This window comes from Acomys russatus, chromosome 10 (assembly GCF_903995435.1).
Source record: "Acomys russatus chromosome 10, mAcoRus1.1, whole genome shotgun sequence".
NCBI lineage: Eukaryota > Metazoa > Chordata > Mammalia > Rodentia > Muridae > Acomys > Acomys russatus.
The window spans coordinates 55,561,390-55,587,203 of record NC_067146.1 but is presented as its reverse complement, the minus strand read 5'-3'; the positions used below and the strand labels follow the sequence as shown (position 1 = coordinate 55,587,203).

Genomic DNA, 25,814 nt, shown 5'->3' with positions numbered 1-25,814 from the left:
GATGACGGGCCTCAGAGCTGACAAACTAGGCATGTCTGCTTGTGGGGAGCATGATGTAGGGGATACTGGACTATACATAAGGGGTGGTTCCAGCCCGAGTATGGAGGATGTGCCACCCTACCTTCCTGCACATAAGTGTCCAGGAAGCAGGAGCCCTGTGGACCCAGAGCCACAAAGCGGGTGGACTTTAGGAGAGCAGTGGAGGACAGCAGGAAGAGTAGTGGAGAGCTAGTGGGCTTGGTGACAGTTGAAAGTAAGGAGTGTGATGGTCAGTAGGCCAGAGGCAAAGACGGTGGACATATCTTACCTCAGGACTTGCGAGAAGGCTGAGACCACCAGAAGGAGAAATTTGAAGGTGAGCAGGTTCTGTTGAGGGGGACCTGGGCTGTTCAGGTGGATTTGCTCTGTAAACACTTGGAAATGTTGACTAAGAAGGTCTCAGAGCTGGTGTTCGGGTTTCAGCTGCCCAAGAGTCCGCGTATTCCCTTCCCTGAGAAGTTGTGGGTGGCAGCCATGCATTGACACTGAAGGCATGGGCTTTGCCCTTCCTCACTCTCATAGCAGGAGCAGGGTTGGTCAGTCATAGTCTCCTGCTGTGTGTGCTCGCATAGATGCAGGTTCAAGTGTGAGGAATCCCAAGTCTGTTTGGGTTTAGACGTAAAGTGATATCTGAAATGAGCTGAGGGCCAGGGGCTGTGCTGACACTGGCTCCAGAATAGAACCAGCTCAGCTAGCAGCAGCAAAAGTAGGCTCAGGTGACCTTCCTGAGAGTTGTTACCGAGCACAGAAAATGAATTTCAGAATGTTAGACAAGGGGGACTTAGTTTGATTTTTCGGTCAATGTGGAGGTGACTGTCAAACTCCTGCTTGATGGCTGGTATGGCCTAGCTAGGGCTTGTGTGGTATGTACCATAATGCTTTTTATATTCTGGCAGGAACATGGGTGATGCAGTTTAAAGGAGGGAAATTCAAAGTTACTGTCTGTTGAGAATTGTTGCTTGAAGGCGGTGTGGTTACATGGTCTGTTCCTTGGGTTCCTCAGGCTGCTGAGTTCTCAGCTTGAGGCAAATGAGATGGGAGGGTGATGTGGTGAGCACAGCAGTGCTCTGGTGGCTGTCTCCATCACTGTTGCAGAGCCCCCATGTTAATGGTTGTCCTTGACTCTCCCAACTCCTGACTCTCTATTGTTTCTCCTTAGGCAGATTGGGTCAGCCATGGCAGGGGAGCTTATCAGCCTTTGCTTCTAAGCCCATAGCAGGAATAGCTACATACCATGCCCTCCTTTCCTCTCTCTTTCTCTCTGTTATTTGAGGGAGGGTTTCTCTGTGTAGCCCTGGCTGTTCTGGTACTCAGTAGACCAGGCTGGCCTTGAATACCTGCCTCTGCCTCTCAAGTGCTAGGATTGAAGGTGTGCGCCACCACTGCTGGCCTCCTTCCCTCCTCCCTTTATCATAATGCTATATCATATATTATATCGTAAACACAGACACCAAAGTCAGCTGCACTCGCGGATCTCCCTCGGAGCCAGAGGTTGGTCTAGGGGCTTGCCTGGCTGCAGATTTACCCCGTGACTGTCCTGGCAGTGTTTTCGTGTTGTGGGGCATCTCCTCAGGGCCATTTTGGATGGGGTTGACAGTGCAGAGGACAGCAGTGTGACAGATGGCTGCTTTGGCCTATTGATGTGTCGCTGTGTTGTCCCATCTGTTGCTTCGTCTTGTTTGAGGAAGGCTATTCACCAGCTGTAGTGATTTTTCAGGAAGCCATTCTAATCATTGTTCTCACTGTTGGCTTATATCTGGGTACAAAATGCACAAAAGAAAAGCTGCTTTCATGAGCCTTATTTTATTTTTTGAGATTTTAACATAATTACATCATTTCCCTTTTCCTCCCTTCAAACTCTCTTCCTTCTCTCTTTCAAAAAAAAAATCATTACTTCCTTTCCATTAGTTGTTACATATCTCTTTCTCTCTCTTTCTCTCCCTCCCCGTGTGTGTGTGTGTGTGTGTGTGTGTGTGTGTGTGTGTGTGTGTGTGTGTGTGTATACTCCCAAATATGTGAATATAACCTGCATAGTCTGTATGCTACTTGTATGTATGCATGTTTTAGAGCTGGGAAAGACGACTTCTGCTCTCAGCCTTCCTTAGTGCCTGTAGGATTGAAGTTTCAAAACTACAGAACTCTTAATGAACATGCATGTTGTTCTTGTGTAGGGGCCATGCTAATATTTTATGTATCATTCCAGTTTTAATATATGTGCTACCACAGTGAGCACCATTCATGTAAAATAAACTTTGCCTGTATGTGCATGTTCATATACAAGCACATAGTTGTGCTTGTACCACAGTTTCGTGTGGACTGTATGTGTCAGTTCCTGCCTTCCGCCATGTTTGAGACAAAGTCTCTCTTGTTCACTGCTATATAGCCAGGCTACATGACCTGTGAGCTTACTCTTATCCCCAGTCTCTGCATCCCTTCTCCCTGTAAGAGCATTAAGATGGCAGGCACAAGGCTGGAGAGATGGCTCAGAGGTTAAGAGCACTGACTGCTCTTCCAGAGGTTCTGAGTTCAATTCCCAGCAACCACATGGTTCCTTACAACCATATGTGATGTGATCTAATGCCCTCTTCTGGCATGCAGGCAGAGTACTGTATAAATCAATCAATCAATCAATCAATCTTTTAAAAAAATGTTAGGGGGGAAAAAAAAAAGATTACAGGTGCATGTACTCCTGTGCCTGGCTCTTATGTGAGTTCGGGAGCTCTGCGCTCATGTTGTCAGACTGACATGGCCCCATCACCTATATCCTAACAACAACAATAATAATAATAACAACAGCAACAACTACTATTGCTGTTATTATTATTATTAGATACTGTCTTGTGTAGCTCAGGCTAGCCTTGAACTCCCTATGAAGCCAGGGCTGACCTTGAACTCCTGATGCTCTTGCCTCCATTTTCTAAGTGTTGGAATTATAAGTCCATATTGTTGAGCCCAGCTAGCCTTTAAGCACACCTTTTGCTAGAGTCCATCTGTCCCTTTCTAATGTCACATACACTGCCCAGGGTCAGGTACAGTGAGAGAGGAACAGGAGCTGTGCTGGGTATAGCTGTGGTCTGTGTTGCTCTGGTGGTAAGAGTGGATCCCCCTGCCTTACCTGAAATAGAAGTGATTCCCAGAAGCAGGGTAAAGTAGAACATGACTGCACTTGTGGAGAGATATGAGCCAAGGCTGCCACTTTCAACAGCACACTCTAGTCAGTCGGAAGCAGACCACAGTACAGAGGGAGGGAGTTGCAGGAGTGAGCACCACATTTCTGGTAGCCTAGGCCACTTAGGCCCGAGCAGGACCAGATACTGCCATTTGCTTGTTTTGTTGTCTCCCCCCCCCCCCCGCAGAGACAGGGTTTCTCTATGTAGCCCTAGACTCACTTTGTAGACCAGGCTGGCCTCGAACTCACAGCGATCTGCCTGCCTCTGCCTCCTGAGTACTGGGTTTAAAGGCATGTGCCACCACCGCCTGGCCTCGTTTTTTTGTTCTTTAAGATGCAGCAGCTCTGTGAATCAGCGCCCCTAAGTGTGTGTGTGTGTCATGGGTTGTGGGGGTGGTGTGGTGTGTGGATTAGAAGACAGCATTGGGGAATTGGTTCTTTCTTTGGTGGGTTCCAAGGCTTCAACTCAGGTTGCTAAGCTCAGATAGTAAGCACTTCACCTGAGCATCTTGCAGCTTCTATGTTAGTCCATTTTCTGTTTTGTAATTGAGCATCCTGCTCTCCGGATGTTGAATACAAAGTGCATATGTGAGAGCAGTGTAGTGTTGCTGTCTGGTTCCCATTATGTAGCGGTTTAGCATATCAACTGCATGGATGCAGTTACTCGCCTGGGAGCGGGTAGTGCCTCTCAGCAATCGTTGGTAGTGACTTGGCCCTCCTTTTGTTTTCTAGATCTTACAGTCCCTTTCAGCACCCACAAAAAACCTAGAGCAGCAGGTGGCGCATGGCCAGCAGGGACACCCCTCTGCTAGTGGTGTGCTTTTTGGCCAGGCTAAAGGCGCTCCCGAGACCCATGTGTTGCAGCAGCACCATCCTCCCCAGCAGCCACCACAGCAACACCCAGTCCTGCACCTCCAGCCCCAGATCATGCAGCTCCAGCAGCAGCAGCAGCAGCAACAGCAACAGCAGCAACAGCCACAGCCTTACCCTCAGCCGCCATCACATCAGTTCCCACAGCAAGTCCATCAGCATCAGTTTTCTCAGCAGCAGCTCCAGTTTCCACAGCAACCATTACACCCTCAGCAGCAGTTGCATCGCCCTCAACAACAGCTGCAGCCATTTCAGCAGCAGCAGCATGCCCTGCAGCAGCAGCTCCATCAGCTGCAGCAGCAACAGCTCCAGCAGCACCAATTAGCACAGCTCCAGCAGCAGCAACAGCAACAACAACAACAGCAGCAGCACAACCTTCTCCAACAGCAGCAGCAGCAGCAGCAGCTCCAGCGCCTGCACCAGCAGCAACAGCAGCAGATGCAGAATCAAGCAGGACACTTGAACCAACCATCCCAGGCACTACAGCACCAGGTTCTACCCCAGCAGCCCCTGCAGCTGCCCCTGCAGCCCCCACCTCAGCAACAGCAGCAGCAGCAGCAGCAGCAGCAGCAGCAGCAGCAGCAGCAGCAGCTTTTTGGACATGACCCAGCAGTGGAGAGTTAGTACTGGTTCCTATTTTCCCACAAGTTACAAGTTACAAGCTTGCATAAGTGCTCCGAGAGCATGGCGCCTATCAAATAATTGTGGCACGTGGAGTGTGAGTCTCATACCTGTCAAGCAGGCATCACAGTTAGGTGATTAGGATGCTTTGTGCTTTGCACACACTACAGTGAGGACTGGTGCAGTATATCCAGGCTGCCTCAGGAGCAATGCTGAGGATTTAATTTAATTATGTCTTGTTTTTAATGATCTGATTTTGTAGATAGATTCGTGTATTTGTAGCAACATTCCAAATGTAGTCAGATTATGGATACAAACTAAACTCATTGAAATGTACTTTTAATTTATGTTCATGTCTGTTGCTCTAGTTCCAGAAGAAGGTTTCTTGCTAGGATGTGTGTTTGCAATTGCGGACTATCCCGAGCGGATGTCGGATAAGCAGCTGCTGGCCACCTGGAAAAGGGTGAGCTGGGGGTTTGGGGGGCTGTGTGCTTGAGGGTGTAGGCTGGCTGCCTGGTTGCTTAGCCTCATACAACAAGTTGCATGTGTGCACTCCGGTACCATGAGTCCTGCCATCAGTGCTGCCCTCTATAAGAGGTGCCTATCACTTTCTGGGCTTTGTCATGTGGATGCTAGGTGAGAGCTGGGCTTTATGGATCTTATAGTTCCCTCAGGGGTAATGGTTACCTGTAATTGTCTTCTTTTTAGTTGTGGAATGGTAGTCCATATATTTTTCTTTATTCATTCTTTTTTATGGATGTCTTTAAAGAAAAAGAAAACTTTGGGAAGTCTGTCTTTCTTTTTTTGTTTGTTTTTGTTTTTCGAGACAGGGTTTCTCTGTGTTATCTTGGCTGTCCGAGACTCACTCTGTAGACCAGGCTGGCCTCGAACTCACAGTGATCCACCTGCCTCTGCCTCCCAAGTGCTGGGATTAAAGGTGTACGCCACCACGCCCAGCTGGGAAGTCTTTCTTGTAGTCATGCTACAAATCAAAATGGAGCAATACCCCCCTTAGATAAAAACTGAGTTTAGGATAGAAGCATTGCTTGAGTATTGTTCACTATAAGCATTCCTGGTGTTTAAACCTCTGGTGGGTGCCAAGTGTGCTGCAAGACTGGGCAATGTTGAATTGGGCAGAGGCTGGGCAAGCCAACAGGACAGAGGCAAGCCGTGTGATGGTGTGAATAGAAAAGGTCTCAGAGGAGCCTGGAAATGGGCCTGAGCTCATGGTTGGACAGGTGATCGTGAGACTGTCCACGGGAGGACTAAGGGGAGATGATCCAAACACAGTAGCCTACTTAATAAAGATGCATTTGTGGCACTGATGGGGACTATGATCCTGTCTCGTCCTGGGCAGCGCTTGAGTCAGGAGAGCAAAGCACAAAGACTGCCTGGCTTCCAGTACTTTATTCGGTGCCATGGTAGTGGAATTGGGGTGTTCTTGCAAGCCATGTAGAAAAGGGGTGAGCTCGAGTAGTTAGATGTTGTGTTGCATGGTAAGGTGTAGACTTTGGGCTTACCAGAAGGGTGAATGTTCACCAGCCAGAAGAGGATGAGGCATGAGGATAGGGTTGGGGAGCCTCAGGGTGTCTGGGGCTGCAAGGGCAGAAATGGGGGGGGGGCGTGGGAATTGGGAGCCGTGGAATTGGGTATTGAGAAGCTATTTGAAATGGTCGAAGCCAGATGAGGTGGCGCACGCCTTTAATTCCAGCACTCAGGAGGCAGAGGCAGGTGGATTGCTGTGAATTTGAGGCCATCCTGGTCTGCACATTGAGTCCAGGACAGCCAAGGCTAAACAGAAACCCTGTCTTGAAAAACCAAAAAAAAGAAAGAAAGAAAAAGGTCAAACTAGAACTGATGATCATGAAGCAGTGAAGTTTGGTGTTTCATATGCTTGCTTGAGGCAGGGTCTTTCCAGAAGCTGTCCTTGAACTCCAAAGATGACCTTGAACAACTTAACTTCTTTCTGCCACTTGGGATTATAGGCATGTACTACCATTCCCCATGTATGGGTTCTGGGGATTTAGTCCAGGGCCTTTCCCGTGTTAGACAAGCTTTTGCCAGTCGAGCCAGCACTCCATCCTGACCAGTTTGGCTTTCTCAAGTCTGTTTCAAGGCACCAAAGGGTGCCGAAGGCAGCAGCACAGGTTTCCTTGCTTTGTTTTTGGTCTTTTTCTGACTTTTGTCTTTTCTGTGTTTCTCCTGTGCTGAAGATTGAACTTGCCTTACTCTCAAGAAGCAAGTTCTGGGGCTGGAGAGATGGCTCAGTGGTTAAGAGCACTGGCTGCTCTTCCAGAGGTCCTGAGTTCGATTCCCAGCAACCACATCGTGGCTCACAACCATCTGTAGTAGGATCAGATGCCTTCTGGTGTGTGTGAAGACAGCGTATTCATATACATAAAATAAATAAATCTTTAAAAAAAAAAAAAGAAGAAGAAGAAGAAGCAAGTTGCCCACCACTGCTAAACCCCAAGCCCCGCAACACCACAGGATGGGAGCTAGCTGGGACAGAAAAGGAAAGAGCTGTCAAGAACAGCAGCTCACCCCTGATGGACACACTGACAGAGCGAACAGAGGGAGAGCAGTGCTGGGGCAGGGGCTGTTCAGGGCACTTGAAAAACTTAGTGTAAGGAGCCTGTAGATCAGGGTCTAGGGCTCAGCTTAGCTTGTAAAGCCTGTGTGAGCTGAGGGTGGTGATTTCTTAGTCAAATAGTGTACAGCCTGCCCATCAGATGAGTACAGCTGCAGGGTGAGGACGAGTGCAGGTGTCTTAGCTGAGAATGTTCACCTCCCCCACACCTCTGCTTAGAAGCTACTGATCAGCAAGGGACAAGGCAGCCAAGAAATAGGATTTGACTCTGGATGGTGAGAGAGTTCTTGGGTGAGCATTGAAGGGAACTCCAAGTAGATATGAAAATAGAACCGAAGATTTGGCAGGTGGGGCAAGGAAAATGGGGAGGCTGTTGGCTCTTGCTGAGGAACCCAGTGAAGGTTCTAGTTCCCTCCTGGGTAATGTTCCTGGAAAGGCTTGATTGATGCCTCTGACTCAATTGCTTGTAGGTGGCTTGAGGGAATGCTTACCTTGCCCTGGGCTAGCCAGGAGAGGCCTTCCAGCTGTGCGAGTGACCATAGTGCAGCAATTGGCTCCTCCCCTTCTTACCAAGAGCAGGACTTGGGGGAAGCCCTGGGCCTTATGAGAGGTTATGTGATTTGAGGACACACTTTAAGAGCACCTCACATTCTGTGGAGCTCGTGGGAGTGAGATTAGGGTAGGGTACTTTGAGGACAGCAGATGTTGAGGGTGGGATGAGGTCATGGTCAGCAATAGGGAGCGAAACTTACACAAGGAGGAACATTTGTCTTAAGGGGGACATGGGAAGCCCTGGATGACCTGACCTTCACCCAAGAACAGAGGTAGATAATGTATGAGATCAGAAAGCCGTGAAACAGCACGTGTGAGTTAGAATATATGAGTAACTGTCCGAGGACACAGCTCAGGTGGGGAGCAGGGGAAGGCAGGTACTGCTGGCTTGGTCACATCCTCATGAAGCTAAATGTATGAACAGTTAAAACAAATAACTGCATTTCAAAGTGCTGAGTGAAACCAGAATTGGATTGAGAGCAGGTTTTTCTCAGTGTTAAACTTACATTTCAGCTGGTGTTCAATAATATTCAGTTCTCTGTAGTGATGGCCTTATGTATAAAACCAACACCAGGATAGAACTAACTTCTCCAAAACTGGAACCAGTTTTTGTGTGTGTGTGTGTGTGTGTGTGTGTGTGTGTGTGTGTGCATGCACATGCACGCATGTGCACACATAGGAGGTTGCCTCCTGAGGCTCAAGGCATTGGGTCCCATGAAGCTCAAGATGCAGGCAGGTGAATGGGTGCTAGGAACCTTACTTGGGTCCTCTGGAAGAGTGATAATTACTGATCTCCACTAAGAGAGAGAGAGAGACAGAGAGAGAGCGAGAGACAGAGAGGGGTGTGTGTGTGTGTGTGTGTGTGTGTGTGTGTGTGTGTGTGTGTGTGTACATGTACGTACATATATGAGGTGTTTTTTTTTTTGAGACAGGGCTTCTCTGTGTAGCCATCCTGGCTAGGACAGCTTTGTACTTTGTAGACCAGGCTGGCCTCAAGCTCATAGTGATCTGCCTGCCTCTGCCTCCCTGAGTGCTGGGATTAAAAGCGTGTGCCACCGTGCCTGGCTCATCAGATATATTTTTGATACGCACTACATTCCGATGAAGCTTTCTGTTACAGTGTGAAGGTTTGAAAGGGCAGTAGACCTGCTTTGAGAGCATTTGATGGTTAGAAGAGACACCACTAGTTCTCAGTGAGAAATCAGGAGGACCACTGGACACTGTACGTTGCCCATGCAGCTTTGCCACATACTCTGCTGACCAAAATGTCATCAGTGCTGGGGTGAAGAGGCTCAGCATTAAGAATGCTGCAGTCCTTTTTCTCTGAGACAGCTGAGTGGCATAGTGTGCTGGGCAAAAGTTCTGTGCATTGTGTGTGAATGTTGCTGTTAGGTTTTGTTGATCCTATGGGGAATGAGTTAGACCAGTGTAGTGTGACTTCTGTTCATAGTTGTCTGAGTTGAATAATTGAAGCTGACGTCAGGTTGCCTGGGTCTTTTCTGTAGATAATTCAGGCACACGGTGGCACTGTGGACCCCACTTTCACGAGCCGATGCACACACCTCCTCTGCGAGAGTCAAGTCAGTGGTATGTATGCACAGGTAAGAAACTGCCACCACTACTGGGAGGCCTAGCATTGTTATGTGCAGTCCTGAAAGCAAGTGCTTAATACGTTTATGATGGAACAGTGTCATGCGGCCCAAGTAGCGTGTCACAGAGTTTAAGACCATAAACCTGTGATTCCTTCTTTTTACCTCTTGAGTGGTATAGGCATGTACCATTGTGCCAGGTTTTTTGTGGTGCTGAGAGTCAAACTGAGGGTCATGCATGTTAGACAAGTGAGCTACTACATCATACCTCATAGTGCTTAGAATCTTCTAGAGAATGTTTTCCTGTGTCCAAAACTAAGAAAGCCACTTCAGTGTATAGATACTGTTGTGGACAGCTTTGAGCAATAGAGAGGGAGCAAGAAGTTCCAGGGAGAGGCAGAGAAACTTGGTCAGACCCTCCTGGTCACCATCCTGATGACTCTCAGGATGGGATTTGGCACCACTTGGGTTTAGCATGCCAGGGCTCCTGAGCATAAGACTGAGAAAGCAAGTAGTAAACCCTGGGGTGTAAGCTCCTCCCAGCATCGCCTCCTTTCCTAAGGTTTGCATTTCTTTTCTTTTGTAAAAATCTTCCTGTTAGTTGACAGATGGATGCTAATGTGTATACGACAGTGGCTTTAGGAGGACCCTGTTAGGTACTGTTGACTGCTCTGCTTTGTACTGTGTGCCTCATCTGTGCTTACACTCTTCCTGTATATGCAGGGGATTGGGGCGTATTTGTCTGTGGGGGGAATTATTTTTATTTATTTATTTAATTGTAACTATATGTGTTTCTTTGTGAGTGCATGAAACATGTAGGCGGCCCAGGAGCTGCAGATCCCCTAGAGATGGAGTCTTTGATTCACTGGCTTCTGGGAACATGGTGGTATATTGCTGCATTGTGCAAGCCAAGAACCAGAGACGACCATTGTTTTGTTTGCCAGGCACTTCGGGAGAGAAAGCGGTGTGTCACCGCACACTGGCTCAACACAGTCCTGAAGAAGAAGAAGCTGGTGCCACCACATCGAGCCCTGCATTTCCCTGTGGCATTCCCACCTGGGGGCAAACCCTGCTCACAGCATGTGAGGCCCATCTCTTCTTCTGTTTGGCTTTATGCAGTTCTGTCCCAAAACTCTGGGTTGCATTTTCACCCCCTGTGTGCTGTGGACACTGTAGCAGTGCCTGGCACAAGATTACTTGGTTTTAGCTCGTTGACACTTCAGATCCTAGGATGAGTCATCCACTGGTGGGTAAAACTTAGTCAGTATTTATGGGTACTTGCTGCCAAATGATCCAGAGTTTGCCCTGTGTGTGCGCGCTCAGCACTTACCTGAAATTACCAGGGCATCATGGCACAGATGCCAGAAGTACGTCCCTGTGAGTGCCTTGATGCTATATGCTTCGTGTACCACCCCTGAAGTTTCTCTCTTGATGCTTTCAGGAATGATAGTACCAGATATGTCCCCTGATGGCATAGGCACATGAGAAGGCATAGTCAAAGCCATTGGGTATTGCATATCATTTGCTCTTTTCTCTGCAGATTATCTCTGTGACTGGATTTGTTGACAATGACAGAGATGACCTGAAGTTAATGGCATATCTGGCAGGTGCCAAATACACAGGGTACCTGTGTCGGAGCAACACAGTCCTCATCTGTAAAGAGTAAGCTGGCCTTGGAATCTGTTTCAATCTTGTCTGCTCAGACGAGAGGGATGTGCAGATAGTGGGGTGGTTTGGTTTGTTGGGGGAGGCATGACCTCTTAAAAGCTAGGGTAGTTGCAAACTTGTGGCAATCCTCCTGCCTGTGCCTACAAGTGCTGGGATCTCAGGCATCTATCACCATGCCTGGCTAGCAGTATTTTCTTTTTTTTTTTTTTTTTTTTTTTTTGGTTTTTCGAGACAGGGTTTCTCTGTGTAGCCTTGGCCATCCTGCACTCACTTTGTAGGCCAGGCTGGCCTCAAACTCACAGCGATCCGCCTGCCTCTGCCTCCCGAGTGCTGGGATTAAAGGCGTGCGCCATAGTTTTGTGGGCATTTCAAGTTTTGAAGCCCATAAAAGAATGGCACGAAGGCCTTTGGCTGCCCAGCTCACTACCAGCCCTCTTCTACTCTTTAGTGCCTTTTATTCCTCCTTTTGTTGTTTTTGAGATTGAGTCTCTAAGTAGTCCTAGCTGTCCTGGAACTCTCTGGGTAGATCAGGCTGGTCTTGAACTCACAGAAATCCATCTGCTCCTGCCTCCTTAGTGCTAGGATTGAAGGTGTGTGCCACCAGACCTGACATTTCATTTGTTCTTAATAAATAATCCTTGTCAGCCAGGCTTGGTGGTGCACACCTGTAATCCCAGCACTTGGGGAAGCAAAGGCATGTGAATCTCTCTGAGTTCGAGGCCAGCCTGGTTTACAGAACAATTCCAGGATAGTCAAGGCTAAACAGAGAAACCCTATCTTGAAACCCACCCACCCCCCCAAAAAAACCCCAAAAACCTTTGTCTCTATTTTAAAGGCATCACTATTCACAATACTGTCAACAGAAGTACCTATAAAAGACTCCCGTGAGTGGATGAAATAATAGAACTTGAATTGATGAGTTTAATACCAGGAATAGAGTTAAAGTCAGATTCTGACCCAGCTGGAGCGCAAGGTTAAGTATCCTTGGCCTCCAGCTTGGATTGCTGGCAGCTTTGCTAAAACATGCTTGCCACTTTTAATAGTTTTCTTAATGGCTTTTGTTGAAAAATAGAAAAAAAAAATTCATAGTAAGGTGGCACTAACATTGAATAAATGTGATTTTTCATTAAAAAAAGACCAAGTGGCTTGAAGTATGAGAAGGCCAAAGAGTGGAGGATCCCCTGTGTGAATGCACAGTGGCTGGGGGACATCCTGCTGGGAAACTTCGAGGCCTTGCGGCAGGTGCAGTACAGCCGGTACACTGCCTTCAACCTACCGGACCCCTTTGCGCCCACTCCACACTTGGTCTTAAGTCTTGTAGGTAAGTGATGGTTCATGTGCTGACACTGTTGCTTGACAGCTGTCAAAACTGCTTACACCACAATTTAGTTTCTGTCTACCTGTCTCCACTTCCTCCCCTCTGCCCATGTTCTAAATGGTTTGGTTGTTGGGTTTGTGTCCAAGAAGGATTTAGAGCTGGGAACACCTTGTTCTCTCTTAGGGTTGGTGCCTTCTTTGTCACTGTCAAGCTTTGAGCGCTTAATGGATTCTCTGGTTTTCTGCCTTGTATGTGGTCAGCCCTTTGATATTATGAAAACACCTCAGGAAAGGACTGTTCCACAGAAGATAGGGGATATAAGTTGCAACACAGTTTTTTTTTTTAAGATTTTTTTTTTTTACTAATCTTTAAAATTCATACTTGTGTAAATATGCACTAGATTTTAATTCTGCCTTTCAGAATTGAAGATTACTCATGCCGTGTTTTGAAATTCCCCTGAGAAGCCCAGTTTGATTTAGAAGGCTTTCTTCATGAGAAGCCTTGCTCTATGTTCCCACCGGACACACTTCACTGTGCAGATGTTTGTCCCAAAGGACTGCCTGGGCCTTGCAGAGACTTGAGTGTACATTGGGCTTCAGGTCCACTTGGTTGCACAGTGCAAGCTGCTCCCTGTGGCCAGCACTAGTGTATTGGTCATTGTGGGTCCTGCTGCTGGCCACCTCTCATCATGACTGCATCGTTGCGGAATGGGGTGCTGCTCACAGCACACACCCTTGACCAAGGATGGTGTGAAGCATCAGCCATGCTTGCCTCACCTGTCCAGGGAACCTGAGCATTACAGTTTCCCTTGCCCTGCACGAGAGCTGTGCACACGCCCTGGTGTCTAGGTTCCCTGCCTAGGAGGGACTTACAATGGGGTTGTGTGCACATTCAACCTGGAAGATGACATCTTTCTCTTTCAGATGCATGGCGGGTCCCAGTGAAGGTGACTGCAGAGCTATTGATGGTATGCCAGCCCCACACCCCACAGAGGCATCGCTGTATGTCATCCCCATACCCCATGTGGCCTCCTGTATGTGCCTCTCTTCGCCTGCACTGTGGCAGCTGCTGTGTTACTTAAGTGCAGCTGAGATGTTTGTGAATTTTAGCTTCTTGTCACCTGTTTAGTAGTACATGTAGGGTGTCTTCATTGTGTCTTGTCTGTTAGCATACTAGTCTACAATTGCTGTTGTCAATGTGGGTGGTGAGTGCGTGCAGATGTGCAGAGAGCTATGTTACACTCCTGGAATCAAGGAGCAGGACTCATCAGGTGTCAGCTATTTCTCATAGCTAGTGGGCAAAGCCTTCAGAGCCACTAGAAGTGACACGAGTATGACTCAACACAGGCCCCAGGTCAGAATTCCCTGTCCTTGCGGAACGTGCCTGAGCATTCCTGGGTAGAGTCATGTCATATTGGATGTTCTGGTGAGCCGTATCGGGATAGAACATTCTGGAAGTAGTTAGTTATGTGTTGTCTGTTAGGGGCTGTCTACATTCTCACCTTTACGGTTTGATGAGCTTGTGGCTTTGTTGTATTCGTGTTTACTCGATTATGATCTATTGTTCCTGTCAGGGGTCCACACTCTGTAGGACAGCTGTAGGCTTAGGACTGCATACCTGTCACAGATGTGTTAGAATGTATTATAAAAGTATCTCCAGCTAGTGGTTTTAATTTATTACTCTTGTAGTTCATACACTCATAGTAATTCAGTCATATTCACCCCTGTCTTAGTAACTATTCCACTGCTTTGAGAAGACATCATAATCAAGGCAGCTTATTAAGAAAAGCATTTAACGGGGTCCTTGCTTACCGCTCCATAGGAAGCATGGCAACAGGCAGTAGGCCTGGTGCTGGAGCAGTAGCTCGGAGCTTACATTTGATCTACTGTCGTGAGGCAGACGGGGGCCGGGGAATGACTGCGCCTCAAGTGGGCTTTTGCAACCTCAAGCCCAGACCCAGTGGCGCACTCCTCCATCAAGGCCACACCTCCTAATCTTTCACAAACAGTTTACCTGCAGGCAACCAAACATTCAAATATACAAGGCTATGGAACCTATGTTCCTTCAGAGTCTACAACCCCCTACCCAATCCGCTGCAGCTCCATGAGCTTCTTGTCCTCTTTTTAAAAGATTTAAAAAACAACCCACTGAGTCTAATTAGCACCGTCCATATCTGCATGACCAACCTACCAGAGGCCACATTCATGAGGAAAACTTGACTCTGGGCTCTACATGGGACCTGTCTTGGGGCCTTGAACTTGATGTATGTCTGAAGATGACTACAAGACTAGGATTACAAGTGTGAGTGTCTGGCTTTAAGCTGTACTGTTTTTAAAGTGGGCTTATACTGCCAGTGACAGTGGAGTGCGCGCTGATAGTTCTCGCTACTTGAGTGGCCAAAGTAGGAGATTAAGGCCAGCCTGCACAGCATAGTCAGGCCCTTGTTTCTTTTTTGTTTTGTTTGTTTGAAATAGGATCTAAGTAGACCTGGAAATCACTAGTAGCCATGGCTGTCCTAGAACTTGCTATATTGATCTGGCTGGCTTAGAACTCACTGAGATCCGCCTCCTGACATGCCAGGCCCCTGTGGCACATTTTGTAACATAGAGCATGGCCAGCTCAGGCTCATCAGCAAAGCCAGTATCCTCCCTGCTCATGGGAAGCAATTCCTGAGCTGTGTCCAAATGGGCAAGTGGCAGCCAGAGTCATCTCTCACAAACCACATGGCCTAGGCTTCCCAGACCATTCTCTTGGGCCTTTGTAGGAAAGCTTCAGCTCCCAGCAGGCCAGTGCTGTGGAAATGGTAGAGAAGTCTCTTGATAAACAATGGCAGGAAAGACCTTCCTGGAGATAGTATGCTGCTTAGGCCTCTGGAGACTGCTAGGTGCACAATGCATGAGAGATGTGCTTGGCTTTTTTAGTTGTGTATTCACGGCAGCATGTGTAGGAGACGTGGCTTATAGTTCAGTGAGTCTGGGCTGGAGGTTCAGAATATGGTTGGGAACGTAGTGAGTGAGCAAGTAAAGGTGCTGCTTTGCTTTTTTGTATGTGCTGAAGATTGAGCCAATGTCATGTGCCAGGCAGTGGTTCTGCACCCAGCCCTTTATATGTTTCAAAACAAGCAAAAGCTGGCCTTAAACTCCATTCTGTAGCCTAGAAAGGCCTTGAACTTTGCCAGCCTGGACTACCAGGCCCAGCTAACTAAAAGCCTCTAAGTTGAGCCTGTGAAGGGATGGGCAATGTGACAGAGTGAGATGGCCCCTGAGGTGGGACCCCCCTTCTGTCTTGTTGTCATGCTTCTGTCCTGAGGCAGTGTCTTGAGCTGGTGGGTGAGGCCTTTTGCTGAGGGAGGTGGGGGCTTGGGCTGGTTCTGGTATGTAAGGTTCCTGCTAAGGTTAGCACCTCTGCTTGCTCATAGCAGTACTGTTGATCTGATTGTCACCTGATAGCCTGTGTACCTTGAGTGGCTTCCGGTTTTAGGCTGGTCTTGTTTTAGGGAGATGTGTTGGAACTGATAATGTTTACTGTGCTCCAAGTTGGGACCCAGAACAAATACTTGAAGTAAAGATGGGGAGTTGATGGCTGAGCATTCTGAGAGGTGAAGGGAATAGGCAGGCGGTTTTAAGTGTCCAGAGATTTGGGACTAGAGGAGGAGAGAGGAAAAGGGCAGGTTCTCTGGAGTGTTAGTTTCTGCTCCTGGCCCATGCCACCCAGCCTTTTTGAGCATGTACTTGTTCTAGTGGTGAGGGCCGTGGTTCTCTCCTGTGGGTAGGTTCCATGGGTGTTGGAGGTGTTGTCTTGGAAGCCCCTGTATTGGAGATTTTTTTGATTGACACGTGCATAATGTTTTAATTACAGGGTGTAAGATTACCCCCTAAGCTGAAGCCAAATGAGGTCGCCAACATCCAGCCTTCTAAAAGAGCCAGGTACGCGCAGCCGGGCAAGTGGCCTTCTACTTGCCTCTCTTTTACAGGTCTGCTTTGGAAGATTGCCACCAACTGCCAGATGTTTCTAAGTTTTCACAGTATATTGTACTTGGGGGGCTAGGGAGGTTGCTCAGTGGTGAAGAGCACTGGCAGATCTTGCAGAGGACCTGAGTGCAGTTCCTAGCGGCTACACGGCAGTTCACAGTTGCCAATAATTCCAGTTCTACAGGATCTAATGCCTTCTAGCCTCTGTGGGTACCAGACATGCACACGGTGTAGAGACACACATGCAGGCTAAACAGCCATGCAGATAATCATAAGCTGGACTTAAAGGATTTACTTTTGCCACGTGACATACTGCAGTGTCTAATTTGAGAGATACTCAGTCATGAAGCAGTTTTCTTTTTTATTTATTAAAAATAAAAACCAAGGCCAGGCATGGTGGCTCATCCCAACACTGAGGAGTCAGAGGCAGGTGGATCGCTGTGAGTTTGAGGCCAGCCTGGTGCAAAATGAGTCCAGGACAGCCAAGAAAAACCAAAAAAATAAAAATAAATACATTAATTAAATAAAATAAAAACCAGAACTTTTTTCTCAAGCAAAACTTTACCCCAACCTTATGTAAGCAGCAGCTGCTGTGGGGAAGCAGGCTGCCCAACAATGTTCCACCTGCATCTTGAGTGCTGGCTGCTGGGCCTTATAGGTACTTGGAGGTACCAGTTCTCAGAGAGGCCACCCTGGGAAAAAGAGCCCAGATTCCTCTGAGAGACTTGGCATGCTGCATGCTGATTGGGTGTTGCTCCATATGTACTTTCTGGCTCATCTGGAGGCAGTCTCTCTGGTCAGAGGTCCTGCCTCCCTGAGAGCAGAAGCCACAGCAAACAGGAGCAAGCCAGGGGCCTCCGTTCTCTCCCATGACGCTCAAGAGCTCTTGACTCCACATTGTACTCGCTGAGAGGAGATGGTGAGGGGCCTTTTGCAATCAGCATGTTCTCATCTCTCTCCTCATCCTCCTCTCCTCATCCTTCACACCCATAGCATATGCTGAATAAAACTCAGCTTTTAAATGGCTGCAGATACAGTTGACAGTTTTTCCAGACCAAAGGCTTTTATTTAAGCTCTCCCTTGCAGTGCCGTGGTGAAGGCAGGGCTAGAACATAGCAGGTGGCAGCACCAGGACAATTTCTCAGTGTGTCGTTGTGACTTTAACAACACAGTAATAACCAAGCTAATTGAAGGTTTTTATTTATTTATTTAATTTTCGAGACAGGGTCTCTCTATGTAGCCTTGGCTGTCCTGGATTTGCTTTGTAGACCAGGCTGGCCTTGAACTCACAGAGATCTGCCTGCTTCTGCCTCCTGAGTGCTGGGATTAAAGGCGTGCGCCACCATACCCGGCTTGAAGGTTTTAAAAAGCTTGACATGAGGGACTATGGGTGCGGTGTGCCCAGTTACAGAGCCCTTACCAATGTAGTGAGGCTCTGCATTCTATCGGCTCCACTGCAAAATAGTAAATAAATGACAATATTAAAAATGCATTTCAATGCAAAGAGCAGTCATTGTGTTGGGCACATGCATGTTAACATGAAGAGCGGGCATTGTGCTGGGCACATACATGTTAATGTGAAGAGCCGTCATTGTGCTTGGTGTATACACGTTAATGTGAAGAGAGCAGTCACTGTGCTGGGAACATGTTAAGGTGAAAGAGTGGTCACTCTGCTGGGCACATGCATGGTAATGTGGAGAGTGGCCATTGTGCTGGGCACATGCATGTTAACGTGAAGAATGGTCACTGTGCTGGGCACGTGCATGTTAGTGTGTAGAGAGTGGTCACTGTGCTGAGCACATATATGTTAAAGTGAAGAGAGCGGTCACTCTGTTGAGCACATACACATGTTCCCTGAAGAGCACTTATTTTAAATCATCGTTTCTTGTGTGTTTGCATCACAGAATTGAAGACCTGCCACCTCCCACCAAGAAGCTGAGCCCAGAGCTGACGCCTTATGTGCTGTTCACTGGATTTGAGCCTGTTCAAGTTCAGCAGTACATTAAGGTGAAGACCATGTTGAGTGGTTTTCATCAGTGTCTCCTCTATCTTTACTGTAGGCTAGCTATGCATTAGCATGGCGTGTAGCAGGGATGTTGCTGGGTAGAGCGCTGGGCTAGCTTGTGTATAGTCCTTGGACACAGAGCGAGGCCTGAGCACTGGAAGAACAGGGCAGCCTGCTCTTTATTTCATTGTTCATTGCTAGGGTTGCTGCTAATGGAAGCACCAGGACCATCACTGTGTCCTTCTTATGAAGACTTTGGCCTTGAGGGCACCGGGCCTTGAAGGCTCTGCCCGTGATGAGTTCTCTGGGAAAGAAGGATGCCATCCTAGAGTACGGTGGGTGAGAGGATGGCGGTGACAGTCATTTAAGAGAGTGTCAGAGGGATTGGTAGGACTTGGTGTTTGGTAGTTTTGTTTTGGTGAAAGAGGGTCAAAATTCACTGACAATAATGAAGTTAGATTCATATGCTTTCTACTTAAATAATTATTTTGTGTGCTCTGTGTGTATTGGAGGCAGGGTGGTGTACATGTGCCACAGCGTACAGTGGAAATCACAGAATCACATTCAACCATGTGGGTTCTGGGAATGGGACTTTCTTGTCATCATGCTTGATGGCAACTGCCCTTTCCCACTGAGCCATTTTGCCAGCAGCCCTTACCCCCTTTAAGGAAGCAATTACTAACACCACTGCTACCATTTCATTATTACGCCTTTAAAATCTGAGCAAGGTTGTTGCAAGGTCTTACTTACATGGGCGTGCCTTAGTCCCTAGTTATGCCACTGTTGGCTAGAGGTGAGATTCATATGTCCCTGTGGAGCTCTGTACACCTGTAGAGTGTGTGTGTGCTGCAGCCAGCCCTAGGGCCTCGGGCCTTTTAGATGCAGTTACTGTCTATAGAACTTGCTCTGACACGGGTTTGTGTGGTGTTGGCTGCTGAGGCGCCCATTGGCGGTGCTTATGTGTCGCTTTTCCTATCATTAAGTGCAGTTGAGGAAGGCTATATAAAGCAAGTTTTGTCTCGGAACTGGTCTGGTGTGTCACTCTACTGACATGTGACTCCCTTTCTGGTGTGTTTGGGGCTTCAGAAGCTGTACATCCTGGGTGGGGAAGTTGCTGAGTCCACGAAGAAGTGCACCCATCTCATTGCCAGCAAGGTGACACGTACGGTAAAGTTCCTGACGGCCATCTCTGTGGTAAAGCACATTGTGACCCCAGACTGGCTGGAGGAGTGCTTCAAGCGCCAAGTGTTCGTCGGTGCGTGCCGGGCTGGGCTGGGCCGGGCTGGGCTGGGCTGGGCGCTCCTTTTCAGTGGCCAAGTTGCAGCCTTTTATTAGATTATCCCAGTCTGTGTCTAGTTTATTCTTTAACAAACACTTGGTATTTATTCATTTAAACTCATACATTTATTTCCTGTCACAAGGATTCCTTTGCTGACATCTTTGTATTCTACTATAAGACACAAAGGTTTAGTCTTTGAATGGCATCAAGGGAAAAGACAAGCTGTTCTTAGTACATTCCATTCAGAAATTCACCTATGATACTCAATTCCCGTGCACCATAAAGTCTTAGTAGACAAGAGCACCTCACTGCCGACAGGAAGAGCGACTGCCTTCTTTCATTGGGCCATTGATGAGCAGCCTGTGGAAGCTCTATACACAGCACCGGCCTTCCTATTAGTGCTTAGACTGAGGGCTAGCTCGGTGGTACAACACTTGTCTAGAAGTAGGAAGCCCACCTGACTGGTAGTCTGCCTATTTTGAAGGGAAGTGAGTGAAACAGAAAGTGAGACATAAATATCTGCTTAGTCAGGTTACTGTTGCTGTGAGGAGACACCATGACCAAAAGTAACTAGGGGAGGAAGGGTTAGTTTGTGTGTACTTCCATGTCACTGCTCATCAGCCAAGGAAGTCAGGACAGGAACTTGTGCAGGGCTGGCACGTGGAGGCAGGAGCTGATGCAGAGGCCATGGAGGGTGCTCCACATGGCTTGCTCAGCCTGCTTTCTTGCAGAACCCAGGACCTGGGGATGTCACCACCCTCCCTGTCAAATGCTAATAAAGAAAATGCCCCGCAGGCTTGCATACAGCCTGATCTTATGGAAGTAATTTCCCAAATGAGGTTCCTTCCCCTCAGATGACTCTAGCATGTCTCAAGTTGACATAAAAACAGCCAGGACAAAACCCAAGTCGCAGGGTGAGTGTAGCTGTGGGTAGTATGTTCTGCCTGCATGTGGACCTGGCTCTATGCAGGGCTGCATCTTTCAGAGCATGCACTGTTCTGTTTTCCAGATGAGCAGAACTACATCCTGCGAGATGCTGAGGCAGAAGTACTCTTCTCTTTCAGTCTGGAAGAGTCCTTAAAGCGAGCCCACGTGTCTCCCCTCTTTAAGGTATGCTGGGAAGGAAAGCTCCCGTAGAGCCAAGTAAACATGACAGTGGCCCAGGTGATGGATGGATCACCAGTTGTCCTTTCCACTCCTTCTGCAAGGAAATGTAGCACATCTTAAGGGACAGTGACTGTCTCCTGTGTAGAGCAGACTGGGCTGGCACTTGCTATATAGACCAGGCTGGCCTCCAACTTACTGAGACCCTCTTGCCTCTCTCTGTCTCCTGAGTCTGGAATTAATGTCACATGCCACACACTCTTCACTGTGAGGAAAGAATTACTACAATAACCTACTGAGTAGATCTGTCAAAGATAAGTGACTCAAGAGTGTTTTGATGAATAAGTGAACTGGTAAGAGACATTTTAGGTTTGTTTGGTTGGTTTGATTTGGTTGTTTGGTTGACCAAGCTGGTCCTCAAATCGTGATCCTCCTGCCTCTGCCTCCTTCAGCAAATCCTACCAGTGTGCGCCACCACAACTGGCTTGTTTTGTTTTGTGGCTTTTAACAAATCTTAGCAGGCTCCTGCTTGTGTTGTTCTCAGTAAATGTGCATTCCCCTAGAGAAGGTACTTGGAAAAATACTGACTGAATGCTAGATGAAAATGTAGGCATTGCCGGGCGTGGTGGTCCATGCCTTTAATCCCAGCACTCTCGAAGTAGAAGCAGGCAGATTGCTGTGAGTTCGAGGACAGCCAAGTCTACAAAGAGAAACCTTGTCTGAAAAGAAAGAAGGAAAGAAAGAAAATGTAGGCGTCTGTCTTTTAAACATTTGCTAGATAAGAGACTTGGGACAGTTGGGAAATACTCATTTTTGTATCAGAACTAAGTAGTCAATAAAAATCATCTGGTCTTTGAACTTTTTAGGAGTGATTTGGAAGCCAATAATTTTTTTTAAAAGATCGATTTATTTATAATGTATACAGTGCTCTGCCTGCATGTACGTCACCAGAACACCAGATCTCATTATAGATGGTTGTGAGCCACCATGTGGTTGCTGGGAATTGAACTCAGGACCTTTGGAAGAGCAGACAGTGCTCTTAACCACTGAGCTATCTCTCCAGCCTGGAAGCCAAGTAATGTTTCCTTCAGGGGTCTGAGTTTTTCTAAGTGTTTATCTCTGTGTATAATAATTTTAGGAAAGCATCAGCATCAATATGGTTTCCTATTCTGTCTATACCTGCAGAATTGGAGCTGCTGTTCCCCTGCTGGGCAGACAGCTATAGCCAGATGCCAGCTGCCTTGGAATTTACACCAACTGGCAAACATGTGCCATCCTGCTTTGGCATTCTCTGTGCTCTGGTTCTTGTAGGTGGCAGCTGTAGTGATGTGTTGTGATTAAAAAAAAAAAAACAGAAAAAACCTTACATTCTCTTAGAATGTAACTTTTACTGGACCTTGCAGTGGAGCTAATACTACACCTTAGGGTTGCTTGAGATTTAAGACTGCTGTCCTACTGTGTACCAGGCCTGTTGGTTTAAGAGAGCAATGCACCAGTCAACCTTAGTGGCCTTGGGTTTCCCGTGTAATCACCTCTTACAGCCTAAACTAATGCATAGCTGTACTTAAATATGTACTCTCTCATGCCCCAGTGCTTGAATGTGTGTTCTGGTCATCTTTGCTGGAAACAGCAGGGGTGTGTGTGAAAGCTGTCTTATAAACAGATAGCCACCATCAGTGTTGGCCATACCATTCTAGGACTGTCTGTTGTCTGGGTCATGGGATGTTAATTGGAGCCTGTGGCTCGGTCCTTGTAAACTCAGTTAAAGGTTCCTGTGAAGAATCCCTCACTCCTCCCCGTGTGATCATTTCTGTGCTGTTCAGGAAAGGGCAAAGGAAAACCCCTTGTGATGGACAGAAACAGGGACCAGGACAAGGACAGAGTCACAAGAAGCCTACAGAAGAGAGAGGAGGATGGAAGATACAGGGAGATAAGGAGAGAATTCAAATTCTGGATTTGTTTTTGGTTAAATGACATCAAAGGAAGTGTTTTGATTTTCGTACTTAATACGACACCAATGCAGTGTCTTGAGTTTATTGTTAATGTGTTCAGATAGATCTCAGGCAGCTAACCGTGGTTACTTTTACTGACTGTAGGCCTCATTCCACGAGGGAAGTCTTCCGCTAACTCCCTCTGTGTGTCTGAGTAGATAACAAGCTGCAGGGAACATAACCTACATAGTTCTGGAAAATTAGATAATTTGTCTAAAATCTCAGTACAGCCAGGTGTGATGACACATGCCTTTAAATCCCAGCACTTTGGAGACAGAATCAGTCGGATCTCTGAGTTCAAGGCCAGCCTAATCTACATAGAAAGTTCAGGACAGCCAGGGCTACATAGAGACCCTGCCTTTGTGTAGTAATCACAAAAAACAAGACACAAAAATCTCCATCCAATTTATGAAAAGGTACACACAAATAATTAGAAAACATTTAAAAAACATGTTTCTGTTTACTTCTAGACAAAGTATTTCTACATCACCCCTGGCATCTGCCCGAGCCTTGCAACGATGAAGGCGATTGTAGAGTGCGCAGGGGGGAAGGTGTTAGCCAAGCAGCCATCCTTCCGGAAGCTCATGGAGCACAAGCAGAACAAGGTGAGAGCAGAGCCCTAGAAGCCAGTGCTGTCGCGAGTGGTGCTTCTCCCTCACTCACGAGCTTTCTCTCCTCCCTAGAGTCTGTCAGAGATCATTCTCATATCCTGTGAGAATGACCTACACTTATGTCGAGAGTACTTCGCCAGAGGAATAGGTATGTCTCCCCACGCCTCTTGACTGGCCAGCAAGTGCTCATAGCGGCCTTGTGCTAACGGTTTTGCTTCTATTCCATTCAGATGTTCATAATGCGGAGTTTGTTCTGACGGGAGTCCTCACACAGACACTGGACTACGAATCATATCCTTTACTAAGGCGCACAGTGTGGGAGAGGCGAGGGGGAAGGTGCACTTGCAAGTTGAAAAAGGGACCCCAATGGTTCTTGTTGCCAGACTTTTTCCTTGCTGTTACAGGCTGTGCAGTCAGCAGCCCTTTTGAGAGTTCAAACTAAGGGCCTGTCTGGCTTACATAGGTGTACAAAGATTTGACAGACCCCAAAGAAAATGACTGGAGTCCATGCCTGAGGGCTGTGTTCTACACTCCAGCCGTGAGGTGGGAAGTGACACAGCTCAGTACAGTGTCGTAGTAAGTTGCAGATGTGGCTGGGTAAAAAAATGTCTGAATGGCTAAAGGCTTTTCAGGCGCTCAGGAGAGAAGTAACGGCAGATTACAGTCCATATCACAAAATCTCAGGTATTAGTTTTAGGACACAGATTTTTGAGGGGAGGTCTCACTCTGTATTAGATGCTGCCTTGGCACCGTGTGGCCCAGGCTGACTTCAGAGTGATCCTCCTGCTTTTACTTTGAGTGCTGGGATTGCAGGCATGAGCTACTATGCCCAGCTGAGGTGGTTACTTTACTGTGTGAACAGTCCCCAGGTCAGAGCGGTGTCCTCCTGGCCCTTCATCTATGTGGTGTCACCCAGCTGAGTGCATCTAGTTCCTCTTAGCCTTGGAGAACTCAGTAAAATGAGAGCTAGAAGACCCAGCTGGGTGGCACTGGGGTCCCGAGTGCCTGTCAGGGACCCTCCTCTGGGCAGACTGAGCTGGGGGATGACAGGAGGCAAGTGTGCTGCAGCATCTGGTCTTATGCAGCACCTCCTCTTGTTACACCTGAGAACATCTGTCCCACCACTTTTCCAATGGAAGAGTTGCTTTTCAGGTCACACTGGTCATCTGTGGGCCTGTTTAGTTGCTCTCAACCTGTGTGTCTCTACTCCTTTTTGGAGGTTGAATGACCCTTTCACAGGGGTTGCATATCAGATGTCCTGCATATCAGAAGTTCACATTACAATTCATAACAGCACAATTACAGTTATGAAGTAGCAAAGAAGATAATTTTATGGTTGAGAGTCACCAAAATGTGAGATATTAAAGGGTTGCAGCATTAGGAAGGTTGAGAACCACTGCTGCTGGCCTAAAGTGGTCCACATAAAATGTTAAGGCTGACAGCCCACTTAGGACATGCTTTTATGTTTGGTTTGGGGACCGGAAGGCATTAGGAGTGTGCATTGGATTGGGCTTTAGCTCTGACCATATGCTGGAGTCACCTAAGCAGCATGACCCTCCACCAGTCACCCAAGTGTCAGGTAGAGAGCGTGTGTCATGGGTGCAGAAGTTTCATAGGCTCTGGCTGTTGGAATGTGCAACAAGACTGGATAGGTTGAGTGAAGGAGAAGGTCACTAGAACTCCTTCTTTCATAGGGGCTCTGGCTCAATTGACCCTTGGGTGTGAAGACCGTTTTCCTCAACAAGGCCACATATAAGTTTAACTGACAGCCTTGTGCCTGCTGCACAATTGGAGCCTGGAGCACAAGGGTAGCTGCTGGCAGCCTGCACACCAGGACTCCCTCCCTGCAGAGGGCTTGTTTTCCAGCTCTGCCTTAGGGAGAGACCTCTACTAGGAAGACATGTAATACTGACTGCATCGTGTTAAGATGTGTGACCTTATTCTAGGAAACATAAATTATGTTTTGTATTATATGCCTAAGAGCCCACATTAAATCTGATTAATTTGCCAGGTTTTTATGTGTTTTCAGAAAGCTGTATGAAATTTCATCTACAAATAAATGATGTAAATAAAGACTTTGCTGTTTAAATTATGGATGTTAAAGATTTGAGATGTTTTTGTACTTTGAGTATTTTTATTTCTTACACTCTTTTCTTTTATATTGAAAACTTGCTCACCTTTAAATAAATGAACTTTTGAACTTAGCATTGAGTGATTATTTATGATTTCATATTCATGTAACTTAAATGACTTTCCTCAAACTAGATGGCATTTTAAGAAATTTCATGGCAGAGTAGTTTTGAAGTAACTTTTCTCGTGAAGAAATAGGCTTGGGTGGTATTTCCTAAGCAGCTACCCTTGACTGGTGTGGTAAGGGGGCTCCAGGCACTGCCATGAGCCTGTTCTCAGTCTAGGCAGATCCTGCCCTGCTGTACTG

At 47.3% G+C, this 25,814-nt stretch overlaps 1 protein-coding gene and 1 non-coding gene across 2 annotated transcripts in view; one reads left to right on the top strand and one right to left on the bottom strand.

Annotated features, from left to right (window-relative positions):
- Paxip1 (PAX interacting protein 1) overlaps positions 1-25,572 on the top strand; it is a 47,239-nt gene extending 21,667 nt beyond the window's left edge. The window contains exons 7-21 of the mRNA XM_051152209.1: positions 3,941-4,697; positions 5,068-5,162; positions 9,347-9,442; positions 10,375-10,512; positions 10,971-11,092; positions 12,235-12,419; positions 13,340-13,383; positions 16,275-16,342; positions 18,292-18,394; positions 19,479-19,647; positions 20,681-20,781; positions 23,237-23,371; positions 23,450-23,525; positions 23,608-23,672; positions 25,132-25,572. Of these exons, the coding sequence (XP_051008166.1) occupies positions 3,941-4,697; positions 5,068-5,162; positions 9,347-9,442; positions 10,375-10,512; positions 10,971-11,092; positions 12,235-12,419; positions 13,340-13,383; positions 16,275-16,342; positions 18,292-18,394; positions 19,479-19,647; positions 20,681-20,781; positions 23,237-23,371; positions 23,450-23,525; positions 23,608-23,672; positions 25,132-25,143 (2,166 nt within the window). The 3' untranslated portion in view covers positions 25,144-25,572. The remainder of the gene's footprint in view (positions 1-3,940; positions 4,698-5,067; positions 5,163-9,346; positions 9,443-10,374; positions 10,513-10,970; positions 11,093-12,234; positions 12,420-13,339; positions 13,384-16,274; positions 16,343-18,291; positions 18,395-19,478; positions 19,648-20,680; positions 20,782-23,236; positions 23,372-23,449; positions 23,526-23,607; positions 23,673-25,131) is intronic.
- On the bottom strand, positions 2,166-2,272 carry LOC127194966 (U6 spliceosomal RNA). Its single transcript, XR_007831343.1, has one exon. It is a non-coding gene; the product is annotated as a U6 spliceosomal RNA (small nuclear RNA).
- Positions 25,573-25,814: the final 242 nt, after the last annotated feature.